This window comes from Ambystoma mexicanum, chromosome 3q (genome assembly GCF_040938575.1).
Source record: "Ambystoma mexicanum isolate Mex_15411 chromosome 3q, UKY_AmexF1_1, whole genome shotgun sequence".
NCBI lineage: Eukaryota > Metazoa > Chordata > Amphibia > Caudata > Ambystomatidae > Ambystoma > Ambystoma mexicanum.
This window is the reverse complement of record NC_090926.1, coordinates 159,539,776-159,553,659: the sequence shown is the minus strand read 5'-3', so window position 1 is coordinate 159,553,659 and position 13,884 is coordinate 159,539,776. Positions and strand designations below refer to the sequence as shown.

The window sequence follows — 13,884 nt, the reverse complement described above, 5'->3', positions numbered from 1 at the left end:
AGGTCTTGAGGTACTGCTGGAACCGGAGATGGTTCTCCTCAAATTTTAGATTGGCAGGGAGGCTGTTCCAGAAGGAGGCCCCAGCCAAAAACGGAGATCTACCCCCTAGCTCGTTTCTTTGAAAAAGATGGGCGCGAAGAGCTCGAGAAGGGAGGCATTTGCAGAGGGATAGCTGAAGGTATTTTGGACCCAGGCCCCAGAAAGCCTTTTGGACAAGGCAGAGGGTTTTCAATGTAATCCTTGCATCTACTGGGAGCCAATGGAGAGATTTCAGAGCTGGAGAGTCGATCCCAGGGCCTGAGGCCAAGGACAAGTCTTGCAGTCCTGCTCTGGATTAGTTGCAGAGGGCGGAGAGTAGAGGCAGGTAGATTTAGAAAGAGGCTGTTACAGTAGTCCAACCTAGAAAGAACCAGAGCTTGGGAGACCATGAGCTTCTGGGGGAAGGAGAGGAAAGGAAGAGTAACTCTGAGCAGGTGCAGTAAGTAAGAAGTTTGACTTTTGAGCCCTCCAAGATGTGGGCAGAGAAGGAAAGTGCAGAGTCAAAGATGACCCCGGGTTTCTTAGCCTCGCAGGTGGGGTGATGAGAAGGGCCAAAGGAGGCCGGCCAGAGAGTGAGGGGAAAAGGATGGTGAAGGAGTGCCAACTCCTTCACAGGAGCGAAACATGTTTCAGCTTGCATGGTATTTGAGATGGACTTGTTCTTTATGGGGGGGGCCTCAAAAGTGTAAGCTTATACATGTAAAATTCAATTTGTAACGGCCATCGGCTAAACTCTTGTCTTTGCAAATACCTTTTTTTTATTTTGTTTAAAAATGAGCTCATCAAGTGGAGAATTACACATTTGAAGATGTTACATAACCAGGGGTAAAGCGTGAATCCTTATTGCAAAATGTGCATTTGCAATGAAGCCCTGAATTTCGACTAATTTGGCGCAGCGTGCATCTCCAGAACTGGAGCTGCGTAGCACTCAACCGAGATCAAGAAATATGATTGGAAAGGGATAACGAAAGCTGTGAATGACGGGGCCAAGAGCCAGATGATAGAGGGAAATGTGTAGCCCTGTTATGGTGGGACATTTAGTTATCCGTTTGGGTAGCTCTAAAATAGCATTTAATCGTTATGTTAATAGCAAGGGTGAAATATTTTTTGCTAACTCAGTGCTGGATTTAGCAATGCAAAGCGTTTGCGTGGTGTAGTTTACATAAGCAGCTGCTTGCAAGGTATACATTCCAGTGGCTTGCCCAGTGGTGGATCAACAGAACTTGACACATTAGATCTATTTTAAGACTTTTATTCTTCTATGGAGGGCTAATAGGATAAACTCCTGTAGGTTTCAGGGGTTTCTCTACAAACAAAACGTCTTTCCTTTTCTCTGAACAATATAAATGTAAGCTATAGGGAAGGCATACACTATAGTGGATCAGTATTTTCTGGCTCACAGGGATACTGGTCTCCCTTTACTTCAAATCGTGTTTCTATCCAGCAGTCGTAGGGATGCAGCACCCAGCACACTTCTTGGGAACACCCTTCTAAACTGAATTAGGGGTATGGAGCACAGCATGTTTCCCGACTCTAAAATCTGTCCACTGGCTCCCAGTGGCTGCGAGGATGAAGTTCAAGACCCTCTGCTTCGTCCACAAGGCTTTTTTGAGGCCAGGGGTCCCGCTATATCAAACTCTCTCCCTAAACACCTCCCTGCTAGAGCCCTTCGGTCTTCTAGCTCCAACTCTCTGCCGATCAGATGCTTCTCTAAGCAGAGAGTGGGGGGGGAGTCTCTCCCTCTCCTCCTCCCTCTCCCTCTCCCTCTCCTCCTCCCTCTCCTCCTCCATCTCCTCCTCCCTCTCCTCCTCCATCTCCCTCTCCTCCTCCCTCTCCTCCCTCCCCTCTCCCTCTCCCTCTCCTCCTCCCTCTCCTCCCTCTCCCTCTCCCTCTCCTCCCTCTCCTCCTCCCTCTCCCTCTCCTCCTCCCTCTCCCTCTCCTCCTCCATCTCCCTCTCCTCCTCCCTGTCTCTCTCCTTTCTCTCTCTCTCTCTCCCTCTCCCTCTTCTCTCTCCCTCTCCCTCCTCTCTCCCTCTCCCTACTCTCTCCCTCCTCTCTCTCCTCTCTCCCTCCTCTCTCTCCTCTCTCCCTCCTCTTTCTCCTCTCTCTCTCTTCTCTCTCTCTTCTCCTCCTCCCTTCTGGGACTTGAGCTGGATCTCCTTAAATTCAAGAAGCTTCTCAAAGCCCTCCCTTTCTCTTCTTTGTTCCTTCCCCCTCCCCCTACTAATGCCACCCCTCTGCCACATGGACTGGCTGCCTGGTCCCTTCAGAGTCCTGCAGGGCACCAGGTCCTCCAAGTCTACCCCAGCACATTTTCTTCCTGATTTGTCCCTCCCCGCACCCCCTCCACTAACCTGAACTAGCCCTGTCGGGCCCATTGCCTCCTGAGCCTGGTCCACCCCATCCTCGCATTTAGCATGTGGTCTCCACTCCCTGCATCTCCTGGCACTTGCCCATCTCCCCTTAGCACCTGCCTAGCCCCAGAGACCCTCTTCTCTCCCCCCTCCCCCGCACTGGTTTACTTCCACTTGCCGTGCACCTCCCTTCCACCTCGACCAACATCATCCAAACCACCCCCACCCCGCACTTCTTGTTACTGCAGTTGTACAATCTGAATGACACAAAGCTTAGTAGGACTGTTATTGTTTCTTCCCTGCCCCCTCCGTCCCCCCACCTGCCTGTGGCACCTTGAAACACCATTTGCCGTATAGGCGCTTCATAAATACCCAATAAATAAATACAATAAATGAATAAGGCAATGTGGCTCTTATGCTTTGCTTGGACTAGTCTGAGTACATGAGTTGCGTGAGTCTTTTATTTATTGACGACCAATCTAATTCTAGGACGTCTGCCAATTGTGAACACCAAAGTATGTAGGTCAAATATACTTTGTTGGTTATTCGAAGAAATCTAGTATGCGGCCAGTAGTTTTAAGTGTATTACAAATATGCATAAAATACGATGGTGCTAGGTGTTGGATATACGTCATGCAAATCTTTTCAGTGAAGGAACAACGAGAGACTCCTAAAGGTATTGGCTTTTCTTGTGCACATCCATCACCTTAGGTCTTTGCCCCGCTTCACTTTCATGGGGTCATTGATGTGTACTTAAAATGTTTTAGTGTCCGTTCGTGATGAATTTATTCTCTGTGGCACAGAGAGATGTGGCATGTTTCAGACGAGCAACACTGATTTTTTACATTTTATTTTACATTTTTTAATAAATTTTATTAATTTCAACAAACAACTTGCAGAGCATTTAATAATATCCAATTTGCGTTTATCATTTTGCGCCTGCTGCCCGCCTCTTACCCTCCCCCCAACTCGAGCCTACTCCACTTCACGGTCCTCAACTATTTCTTCTCCTGCATTCTCGTCGGTCCTGCTCTGAACTGTCTTGAGTGGCCCATACAGTGTGGCCACTAGTTGTCTCCATGCCATCAGGGTTATTGCCTCTTCCTCACCACCATTATTACCCACCTCCTGCCATACTGCTGTTTCCGCTTCTGCCCCTTTCTGAAGGTCTTTCCACCAGACTTCTATTCTTGGTCTGTTGCATGCCTTCCATCCCATGGCAATTCTGTGCTTGGTTAGTATGTATACCAAGTCCTGGAGCTTGCTTACATGTTTCAGTTGGTGTGATCTAGGGAACCCTCCTATCATGAATGCCCACACCGATTCTATATTTATCTTGACCCCTGTCTCATCTAATCGATTAGTGATTTCCGCCCAGAACTTCCCAATTTCTGGGCATGCCCAAAACATATGTACTATCCCGGCATTTTCCTTCCCACACTTGGGGCATGTTTGTTGGTCTTTGTTCGGGAGTTTGGCTATTCTCTTGGGGGTCATATTTCCCCCGTGGGTTACATATAGTTGTATCTGCTGTAACCTCGCGTTTCGACATTTTCTTATGGTACTCCTGAGCCCTTTCCCACACTCCATCGCTCATGGGAGCCCAGACTTCTTCCCAGTCCTGTCTTAATTGTGCCACTTCTTTCCGGTGTCCGGTCAAAGGTTCGACGCCAAAAGGATGGAATGACCAAAGGGTCGAGGTAATAGGACCGAAAACCTAAGGTTCACATTTTTTTAAATTTTCTTTTTTCTGGGTTTTCGTTTAGTAAAGTGTTTTTTGCACCCAAAACGAGGCCCCCCCTCCATCCCCCCCAAAAAAGAAAAAATATCGACCCTTTGGTTTTTGGTCCTTTTGACTCAACCCTTTGGTCATTCAATCCTTTGCATTTGAACATTTGACCTAGAACCCTTCTTTTCCCCACTCTGGACATCAATAGCTCATATAGTCTGGAGATCTCATACCCCCTTCCGCTATGTCGTATATTTCTATTGCTATGTCAGGCTGCTCTGCTAGCGTTATTTCGGACCATGTTTCTTTGATCCGCCGTACTATTCTGTTATATGCAATATATTGCCCAGCGTGTAGCCCGGTTTCCTCCACCAGCTTCCCGAATTCTTTTATCTCCCCCTCCTGCCATATGTCTCCAACTGTTGCAACCCCCACCGGTTCCCAGTGTTTTCGTATCGTCTTCAGTAATTGCCCATCTCCCATCGTCAATGCCACTAACAGCAATTGCAGAGAGCATGGGGTTGGGTTCTCCATAGCCTGACGAGCTTTATGCCATAATTCCCATCCCAGTTTCATCATCTCTGGGCGCCTCTTCATCTGTGGTTTAGATAGCCATATCACTTCCTTAAGATAGAATGGATTGCACTCGTGCCTAAATAATCTTGACTCTGAAGTATGGTCTTCCGACAACCATTTGACCACGTATTCTAGTTGACTGGCCAGGTAATATATCTCATAGTTAAGCAGTTTTATGCCCCCTTTGTCATGCATATTCTGCAACTTCCAAAGGGCGATTCTGTTTCTGGTCCCATGCCATAGAAATTCCCTGCATGCACTCTGTAGCTTGACAAAAAAAACACCTTGGTATCAGATATGGTATGTTCCTCAAAAAATGTAGTAATTTCGGCAGTACTGCCATTTTTAACAATGCCCCCCTTCCCATCATGGCTAAAGGGAGCTTCGGCCAAAACATGCTGTTGTCAATATTCTTTATCGCCTTATCATTGTTGTTCTGATGTTCTGCTTCCACCGTGTGGTAAATATCCGTCCCTAGGTATCTGAACGTGTTTACCTCCCACGGTATGGGTAATACTGGCAATTGATCTCTCGGGATCCCTATATACCTCCCAAGCGGGAATATGCATGACTTTTTAGGATTTACAGTAATGCCTGATCGTAGCGCGAAGCGCTCCATAATTTCCAGGATAAACTGGAGGTTCTCCTCCAGGATATCGTAGGTACAGCAGCATGTCATCAGCGTACAGCGAAACGAAGTGCTGTTCCTCCTTGATGCTGACCCCTATTACCCCATACTGCTGCCTCAAGTATATCGCTAGGGTTTCTAGCGCCAAAATATACAACATCGGGGACCACGGGCATCCTTGTCTAGTGCCTCTGATTATTTGCCATCTTTCAGAGATGACGGCACCTGTCTTGATTCTAGCCAGCTGTGCACCATACAGTAATTTAACCCATTTTAGGTATCCCGGCCCTATCCCATAGTGAGTCAGGGCTGCGCTCAGCCAAGGCCACTTGACTGAGTCAATAGCTTTTATTGCATCAAGCGACGCAATTGCTATCTCGCTCGTGTCTCCTTTCACGTGCTCCATGACCCAATGGAGGCATCTAAGATTGTGGGATATGCTGTTATACGGGACATGTCTGGTCAGGGTGTATCAGTTTGCCTATGACCCGTTTCATCCTGTTTGCCAGCACCGCTGTGAGGATTTTGCTGTCTTGGTTCAGCATCGACAGCGGTCTGTATGATCCGCAATCTTTGCTTGGCTTATTGGGTTTGGGGAGTGGTACGATTATTGCTTCTCTTAGGGATTCAGGTATCTTGAATGCTTCTTGCAGCATCGCCATCAGCGGGGGGTGGGAGGAGCACCTCATTTCTGTACATTTTATAGAATTTGCTGGGGAGTCCGTCCGCTCCTGGAGTCTTACTGGTGGGTAGTTGGACCACTATCACTTTTAGTTCCTCTAGCGTGATAGGGGCGTCTTGTTCTCTCTCGTTTGTGCTTATTTGTGGCAAGCCTATGACCTCCAATGTGTCCATCTCCGTGCAGTTACCCCCCTTTTCGTCCACATACAATTGTTTATATTTTAAAAAACATCCTATTTACGCCCTCCTGGGTATCTATTATTTGCCCGTCTTTCTCTATTGTTCTGATCGGTAGTCTGTGGGGTCTCATTTTTATACAACCATGCTAGCATCCTCCCGGGTCTGTCTCCCCCTGCATGCTCTCTCTACATATTTTTTATAGTTTAAATTACATAATCTCTCCCAATGACTTGAGCATCTCTGTTGCAATTGTTTTACGGTTTCCATTTCCTCCTTGGTGCTACTACCATTATTTAGTGCCGTCTCTAATTCGGTCTGTTTGTAGATCCCTAATTATACCTCCTTGCAGCCCTTTGTAGTTGGCTATGGCTATCCCTCTTACTACCATCTTACTACCACCTTGAATGCTTCCCACAGTGTGCCTGCCGACTCCCAGTATTGATCTCGAAGTAGCTTACAATTTCTTCTCTCAGGTCCTCTCTGAATACTGTATCCTTTAGTGCTTCCGCTCTGAGCCGCCACGTTGGGATCCTGGCCCTTGGGGGTCGGTATTGCCATATCAAAACCAGTGGCGAGTGGTCTGATAGGACCCTCGCTTTGTATTCTGTCTGTTATTTTCGCTGTGACCTCCTGCATAGCAAACATGTAGTCTATCCTTGTGTGCAGGTTCTGCGGGGAAGAGTAATGCGAGTAGTGTGTATCTTGCGGGTGGTGTGCTCTCCATATAACTTCTAGCCTCAGCATGGTTTGTAAGGCTCTCGCCGCAGTGGTGGGTCTGTCTAGTTTTTTTGTCTGACCTATCTATCCTCGGGTCTAACGTACAGTTGAAATCACCGCTTCTCCCAGGTGCAGGTACATTTTATCATATAGGGCCTTAAAGTATGTCCCTGTGTCTTGATTCGGGGCACACGCGTTTATTATGCTTATTTCTTTGTTTTCTACTAGCCCCGTATTGCCACCATCCTCCCCTCCTCTTCTATGGTAGAATGCAGCAATTGGAAAGGGACGTGCGGTGCCACCCAAGTGATCACCCCTCCTGGTATGTTGCGTCCCCTTCCATTTCTTCTGGATCATCTCTAGCTTTTCTTTTGTAAGGTGGGTCTCCTGTATTGGTGCAATGTCTACTTTCTATCTTTAAATACAGCATGACCTTGTTCCTTTTTAGATGGCTATTGAGCCCCCTGACATTCCAAGAGATTACCTTAAGGTCCCCCATCCTCCAGCCATGTCTCGCCCTCCCATTGTGTTTCTCCTCTGGTTATTTGCACCAGCGCTCTTATGAATAAGCTTGTTCCCCAGTCTATACTACCGCCACAATTCCACACTACAACTCCCACAACTTTCATCCCTCCCCCCTTCTCAGCCCCCAACTTCCCACACTCGCACCCCCCCTCCCAACTGTTGCCTAGCTCCATCCCTGGATCTCAGGCTCCTCCACATCTAGCTCTTTTCTCGACGTTGCCTGTACTTGGGGCCCAGTGGGGAGATGCTGCCCTATTGGCGCACCTGGGATAGGACGCTTGTATCCTGTGGCTCCCTTAGAACTATAAATCGGCGCGCTGTACCTTACATATCTAATTTACTTGCCACTATATTCCAGTCCAAAAAGTCCACTTGGCGAGTGCATATGTCAGGTAGTTCCATGCTTCCATAACCTAGCCTTAACAATCCCTTCACCGTTTCAGCTATAATATTGTTTGCCCCCATCAATAACCAGCATAATGTCGGCTCACTTAGCCTGTTCATCTCGCTCCTGGTCATCCTCCGTCTCCGGGCACCACTGTGTATCCAGCCAGCTTGCCGCTTCCTCCGGGGTCTCAAAGTATGCTTTGCCTTTGTGCAAGACCTTTAGCTTTTCCGGGTACAGGATCATATATTTGATTCCGGCTTTGCGCAATCTTCTTTTTACTGCCACATAACTCTATCGTTGTCTCTGTAATAGCATGGTGTAAGCTGTGGTCGTTGCTGACGCTCTGGTTATTGTTCCGCCTTTACGAAAAAATTCTAGGATCTTTTCTCAATCTCTATAGTTCAATATCTTTGCAATGATAGCACGGGCGGAGCCCCTGGTTGAGGTCTTCTTGTTTGGGCACTGTGCGCTCGTTCAATCGCGAACCCCTGAGAGTTTGCTAGCTCCTATTTCCTGGAGTATCATATTCTCAACATAATCCGTGGGGTCCAAGCCGCCTTCTCCTTCCGGTAGGCCCACCACTTGTATGTTACTGCGTCTTGCACGTCTTTCCGCTTCTACTGCTCGGTTTTCCTGATTGGCCACTTGTTGTTTCAGTAAATGAACCTCTTTTGCATTGGTGGCACTAGCATCCGTATTTGTCTTAATGGCACGCTCCAAGCCACTTGTCTGGTCTGCCAAAGCCCTCACGTCTTGTCTTAGTAAGTTGACATCTACCCCCACTGCGTCCATCTTGAATTCCAGTGCCGCTTTCAGCTAAGCCATTGCCGTCCCCCACAAGGATTTTAGTTCCGTGCTGGCTGCGAGGGTCTGTTGATAGTCCCTTGGCGAGGTCACATCATCCTGTGTCATGGTCATGGCCTATGCTGGCGAAGTTGGGGGAAAGGGGGGGCTGCTGCGCTATGGTGAATATGTCCATTGTTGGCTGTTTTCCTTTGCCTTTGCTCCCTTTTAGAGCCATTGCTTGGGTGTCCCTGTGTGCCTTGGCGTATTGGTTCCTGTGGTGGTCCGCAGCTTAGCCTTTCCCTATGTGGGGTTCCTAGTGATGAGGCTTCCTACTTCGCTTTTGCCTGGTATGTGGGTCCATTACCCATTGGGATCACGTTTTGTGCTTTGTCTGTGTGCTCTTGATTCGCTCGGATGAGCTAAGGCATTTCAGCAGACCGCTTCTTGGCTTTAGCTCTTCTCATTCGTGGACCCCTGCTCATGTGGTCTGTGACCTCACTTCAGGCTGCTGTCTGCTAATATTCGTATCATGTACCCTGACTCTGTTCGGCCGTGACGCCAGTCTGTCCTTGTTTGGCAGGCTAGTCGCAGGTTGGGTTATCTTATAGCTGTTGTGGGGCCGCTTGCAGTACACTGTTGTGCTGCACGCTTTGGGTTTTCTGTGTCTCTTCAGCTTCGCTCCGTGTATCTCTCATTAGTATTTCAGCCACTTAATTTGCCGCCACCGTCTAGTAGTTGCCTTTTGCTGCTTCAGGCTGATCACTCGGTCGCTCCTGTCAGGGGCTCAGTTGGCTATCCGCTTGCCCTATACTGTGGCATGTTATCAATGCGCCTTATCTTGATGTAAGTTCTTTATGGACCACACTCCTTTTTTCCCACCTTTGTTATAATGTACTTTAACCCCTAGGGGGATATTACAGCAACGCGCCATATTCAATCTGCTGCATCAGGGCTGTGTTGTACTTCCGCATTTGTCTGTTCTTGGGGGCTATTCGCAATTTCAATGGTTTCGTGGCATTGTCCCTTCCTTTAAAACGCTGTTGGTCTGGATTCAGCTGGTGTTTCTATGCGCGTCTCTCTTCGTTATATACGTGCGTTTGCTGCGTTTACTTCCCCTGCATCCTTGGATTTGCCAGCCACTAGTCTTCCTCTGTTCCTCCTGGATTACAGAGGTTATTGTGGCAGCCCCTGCTGTCGGGCCATCTTCCACCCCCAGCGCGTTTGTTCGGTGGGGAAGTTTGTCGTCCACTTTGGTGCCCCCAAGGCAATCCCGTGCAACTGAGGCTTCCAACTCATTGTTAAGGGTTGCTTTGTTCTGTTTCACTCACTGTATATTGCACAATGTCTTGATGCTACTTAGCTGTCGGGCACTCCTGCAGCGATGCGCCGGCTTCCTTTTCTTCGGCGGCGCACTCCGCTTCCACGGTTCTTACTTCAAAGGATCCCTTTGTTTAAGGTCGCCGCCATCTTTGTCAGTGTCACGCATCCGACCGGGGATAAAAAGTATCATAACATTTGCTATGCTGCTTCGATCTTCCAGCGGGTACGCAGGTTCTGGTCCTCATGTTCCTATTATTCTGGTGACCTTTTAACGCTGGAATCTGCTTTTGAGCTGCACGCGCTTCCTCGGATCAGCTTACGGATCACGGAGCTCCCAGGAAATGCAGCCTAGTCCATGGCTGCCTAGCCACGCCCTACCTTTTTGTTTTGTTTAAATCCACCTCTGCCCATGTCCTCTCTGCAAATCTGCCCATTAACTCTGCTGTGGCAATTATCACTGAACCCATACTGAAGTGGCTGTTACGCTACCTCTGCTAGTATCGAATTCACAGATCAGCCATTCGTCACCTGAGGGTTTGGCACTCCTACTTGTAGTTGAATGATTGTACACCATGGTAGTGGTGTGATCCAACCAAGGCTATTGAATAAGGGAGTGCAGGCATTTTCTTCAACTAATGCCCATCTCGTGGCTTTGTCAATGGTGATGCTTCGAATAATCTGCATTATAGAAAATATGGCTTGGTGTGCCATCGTCCGGACAAAAGTATTGGATGCAAGCAATGTGGGTTAACAGACCTGAATTTGTGCACTCCACTAGCCATTGGCTAGCGATAATTGACTCTATACGAAATTGTGCTCTGTATTTGGAGAACTGAGGGGGGAGTGACTTTATGCTTAGCTAGTCATTTGCAAATTGGATCTATGTGATTCCATCAAATACATTTAATCGTATTCGATTCCATCAATTCTTTTATTCTTTTAAGACCAAAAATGTAACCCTTGTTAATATCCCCTGCCTTTTAGATACTGCTGACCTAGCTTAAATGTGCTTGGATTTCATTGGAATTGCCCTCTTAGCGTTTGTCCCATGGCTACCTGCAGACTTTGGTTGCTTTAGGATATAGTCTGTTCTGCATGTCTAGGCATGATCATGCTGGTAAGGGTCCCCGATCCCAACTTACTGAAATCGACTCACTGCATTTGGTGAAAACACATTTACAGCATTTTCCGTGGCATTTTTATTTGTTAAGGGGTAGTAAAATGGGGAGTCCTAGGGTGGAAGAGTAAGGTAGAGGTAAGGGGGGTATGACGAGCTGGCTCCCCCTACCCAATAAAAAACGGTGAAATCTCTTCAAAGTTCATCTGGTAAGAGCAGATGTTTGCAATACTGCATATTACACATTTTCTGCATTTACGCTTCCTCTTTGCTGAGGAACCGGTTATCCAGTACCACCTTTTTTGTAGGGCTGTGCATTACTGCCTTAATACGAGCATCAGGGCCTTTACTAGCTTTGGGTTTCCTTGATGGGTATAGCCATCAAAAGGTATTTGTTAAGAGAAATAATGGCAACGTAGTGCAAGGTCAGGTGATCTAATCGGCTTATTACAGATATGCGACATACCAGGTACTTTTACTCCCTAAACTGGAAATACTCCCCATAAAAGATGGCAAATATCTTATTTCCACCCTCGGAGCATCATGAAAGTTTGAATGGTACCCGCAGAGCAGTGCCACGGGAGGTACACACAGATTTCATTACAGAATATTCACTGCAGATCTTTTTGAGTGTGGACTATTCAGCACCAAGAAATTCAACTACAATATAGAATTAAAAAAAAAAATAAAAAAAAACCTAGAGGAAATCAGATCATATGTGAATGTTTTTTTTTGTAGGGGTGGGTTAATGGAATCATTTGGGAATGGAAAAACTCATGGGTGAAAACACTTGTAACCCCAAAGGATGAAGCACTACTATGAATCCCTGATCTGAAGAGGAACTTTAATTTACATGAATTACTAGATGCATGCAAGTATGAATTGTAAATACAAGTTACCAGAAAAGATATTTTTCGTTTGGGCTTTTAGCTGGTGCTTTCGCCACATAGAAGCCAAATCTATTTTATTAGAGTACAGATATGGAGAAATGGCATGTGTAGGGACACGCAGCCCATTTGACTGCCCATGGCCATGCTAATCCCCATGACCATTCCCACCCAGCTCCTGCATTTTCCCGCCCAAAACGCCTCCTCATGGTAGCTCTTTGAGCTTGCTTTAATCAAGGTTTACCATTAAACTTTGCATTCTAAGTGCATGCCACTGTTTTTTGAAAGCGGTCTTCTGAGAGTTAAGACCTAATTGGAGCTGTAAACACGCTACAGTTGTAATGTCTTCATTCGGTCTGCTTTCATCCACTCGATTTGTAAGCACTCTGTGTCCTTCACTGAAGTCAGCATTGGCAAACCCGTCCGTTTTGGCTTGTGTTATTGTCCCACCTCCTTTATATTTGCGTTATTGTTAATTCACAATAAAAGTAATGCGTTGGTTTACAGATCTGTAATTCCCAACATTAGTTAATTGCTCTTACTTCTTAATGTTCGAAAGACTTGTATTATCTATATATTTTACTTGACATTATGTATTTGGTTAAAAATCCTGATGGCTCTATATATTACTTTGCAGCATTGCTAATGACTGACCAAGAGGAACGTTTTTTGAATTTATCATTACTATAACATGTTCTTCTTGTGGTGTATATTTTACAGGGCAGTCCTATGAAATCAGGATGCTAGATAATAGGAAAATAGGAGAGCTGCCTGAAATTACTGGGAAATTAGTCAAGGTAGGTGAGAAGTTTTTCCACTGCTGACAAATTAATTTTGGACACAAATATTTTGTTTTTATTTACTATAATGGTTTTAAACTCAAGTACGAGCTAGAGGTGCCCAGAGCAAAATATACAAGTAATATGTAGGTCAGTTACATGTGACAATGATTGTACTCCAAACTAGCCACGTGTTAGGCGTAAAGTTGGCATGTTTCAGTGTCATTTTCTCCTTTCCTTTTGTTCGTCCTAGTTTAACCCCTCGAACCATTTTTGTAAGAACATACTTATCTTCATTTAAACACTTACCCCTTCATTCCACCCTTCCGCCCCACTCCCTCTGTGCCTTCAACCTCTGTAAGGGAAATTCCAATGAACAGTGCTTAAACTAGTCTCTCTATTAGTGAAGGTTATGAACAAGCGCCAACTGCCCTGCCATCCCCTTGGCGAGGGAACCCTTCTTTGTTTGCCTGGTAGAAAGATTCTGAGACGGTTCCGATGACAATTATGCACCTCCACCCCCTCCACAATCCTTATGAGGAGGTAGACTTGATTGCAGCATTGAACCCCTTAGCAAGGTGCACCTGACGAGGTTTGCTACCATCCTCTACCCACCAGCTATGAGTATGCCAGTGAAAGATGTGCTATTATGGTAACTTCAAACGTTTTATACTTTATATTCAGTGTTCTTTTTGGGGTACTAGCTCTCTGAAGCCATTCATGCATTTAAAGTCAAGAGTACAACTGAAATATTTAGCAAGTCAGGTATTGGTTCAGGAAGGAATGTTTGTTCTTTAGGTAGGGTTTTGAGACTACTTTACTTTTGAAAAATAAAGTGCTTATCCAAGTAGCACAGCATGAAAGGTATTTTGATGGCTCCAGTAGCCCCATTTCTCTGTGCCTTGCATACCTTTGCAAAGTAAATGTATAGCGGTGAAGAAGCTGGAAATGGGGACAGCATACAGCATTTAAAAAAAAAAAAACTACTTGGGTAATTTCAGATCTATTTATAGTTATGAAATCTGGTTGTGATGATTCTTGGTGATCACTGTGGGCTGCAGGCTAGCAGACCTATAAGTCTCTGGGGCTCGCTCCTGGGCCAGCCTTTTTAAAACCACCATTGAAATCTTCATAATTTCAGTGGTAGGTAGCTCCAGTAATGGGGAAAGAGCAAAAGCC

General features: G+C 46.3%; 1 protein-coding gene across 1 annotated transcript in view; it reads left to right on the top strand.

Moving 5' to 3' along the window:
• Positions 1-13,884, top strand: part of TFCP2 (transcription factor CP2) — a 1,231,094-nt gene that overhangs the window by 171,701 nt on the left and 1,045,509 nt on the right. Inside the window, exon 3 of the mRNA XM_069653380.1 lies at positions 12,647-12,723. Within this exon, the coding sequence (XP_069509481.1) occupies positions 12,647-12,723 (77 nt within the window). The remainder of the gene's footprint in view (positions 1-12,646; positions 12,724-13,884) is intronic.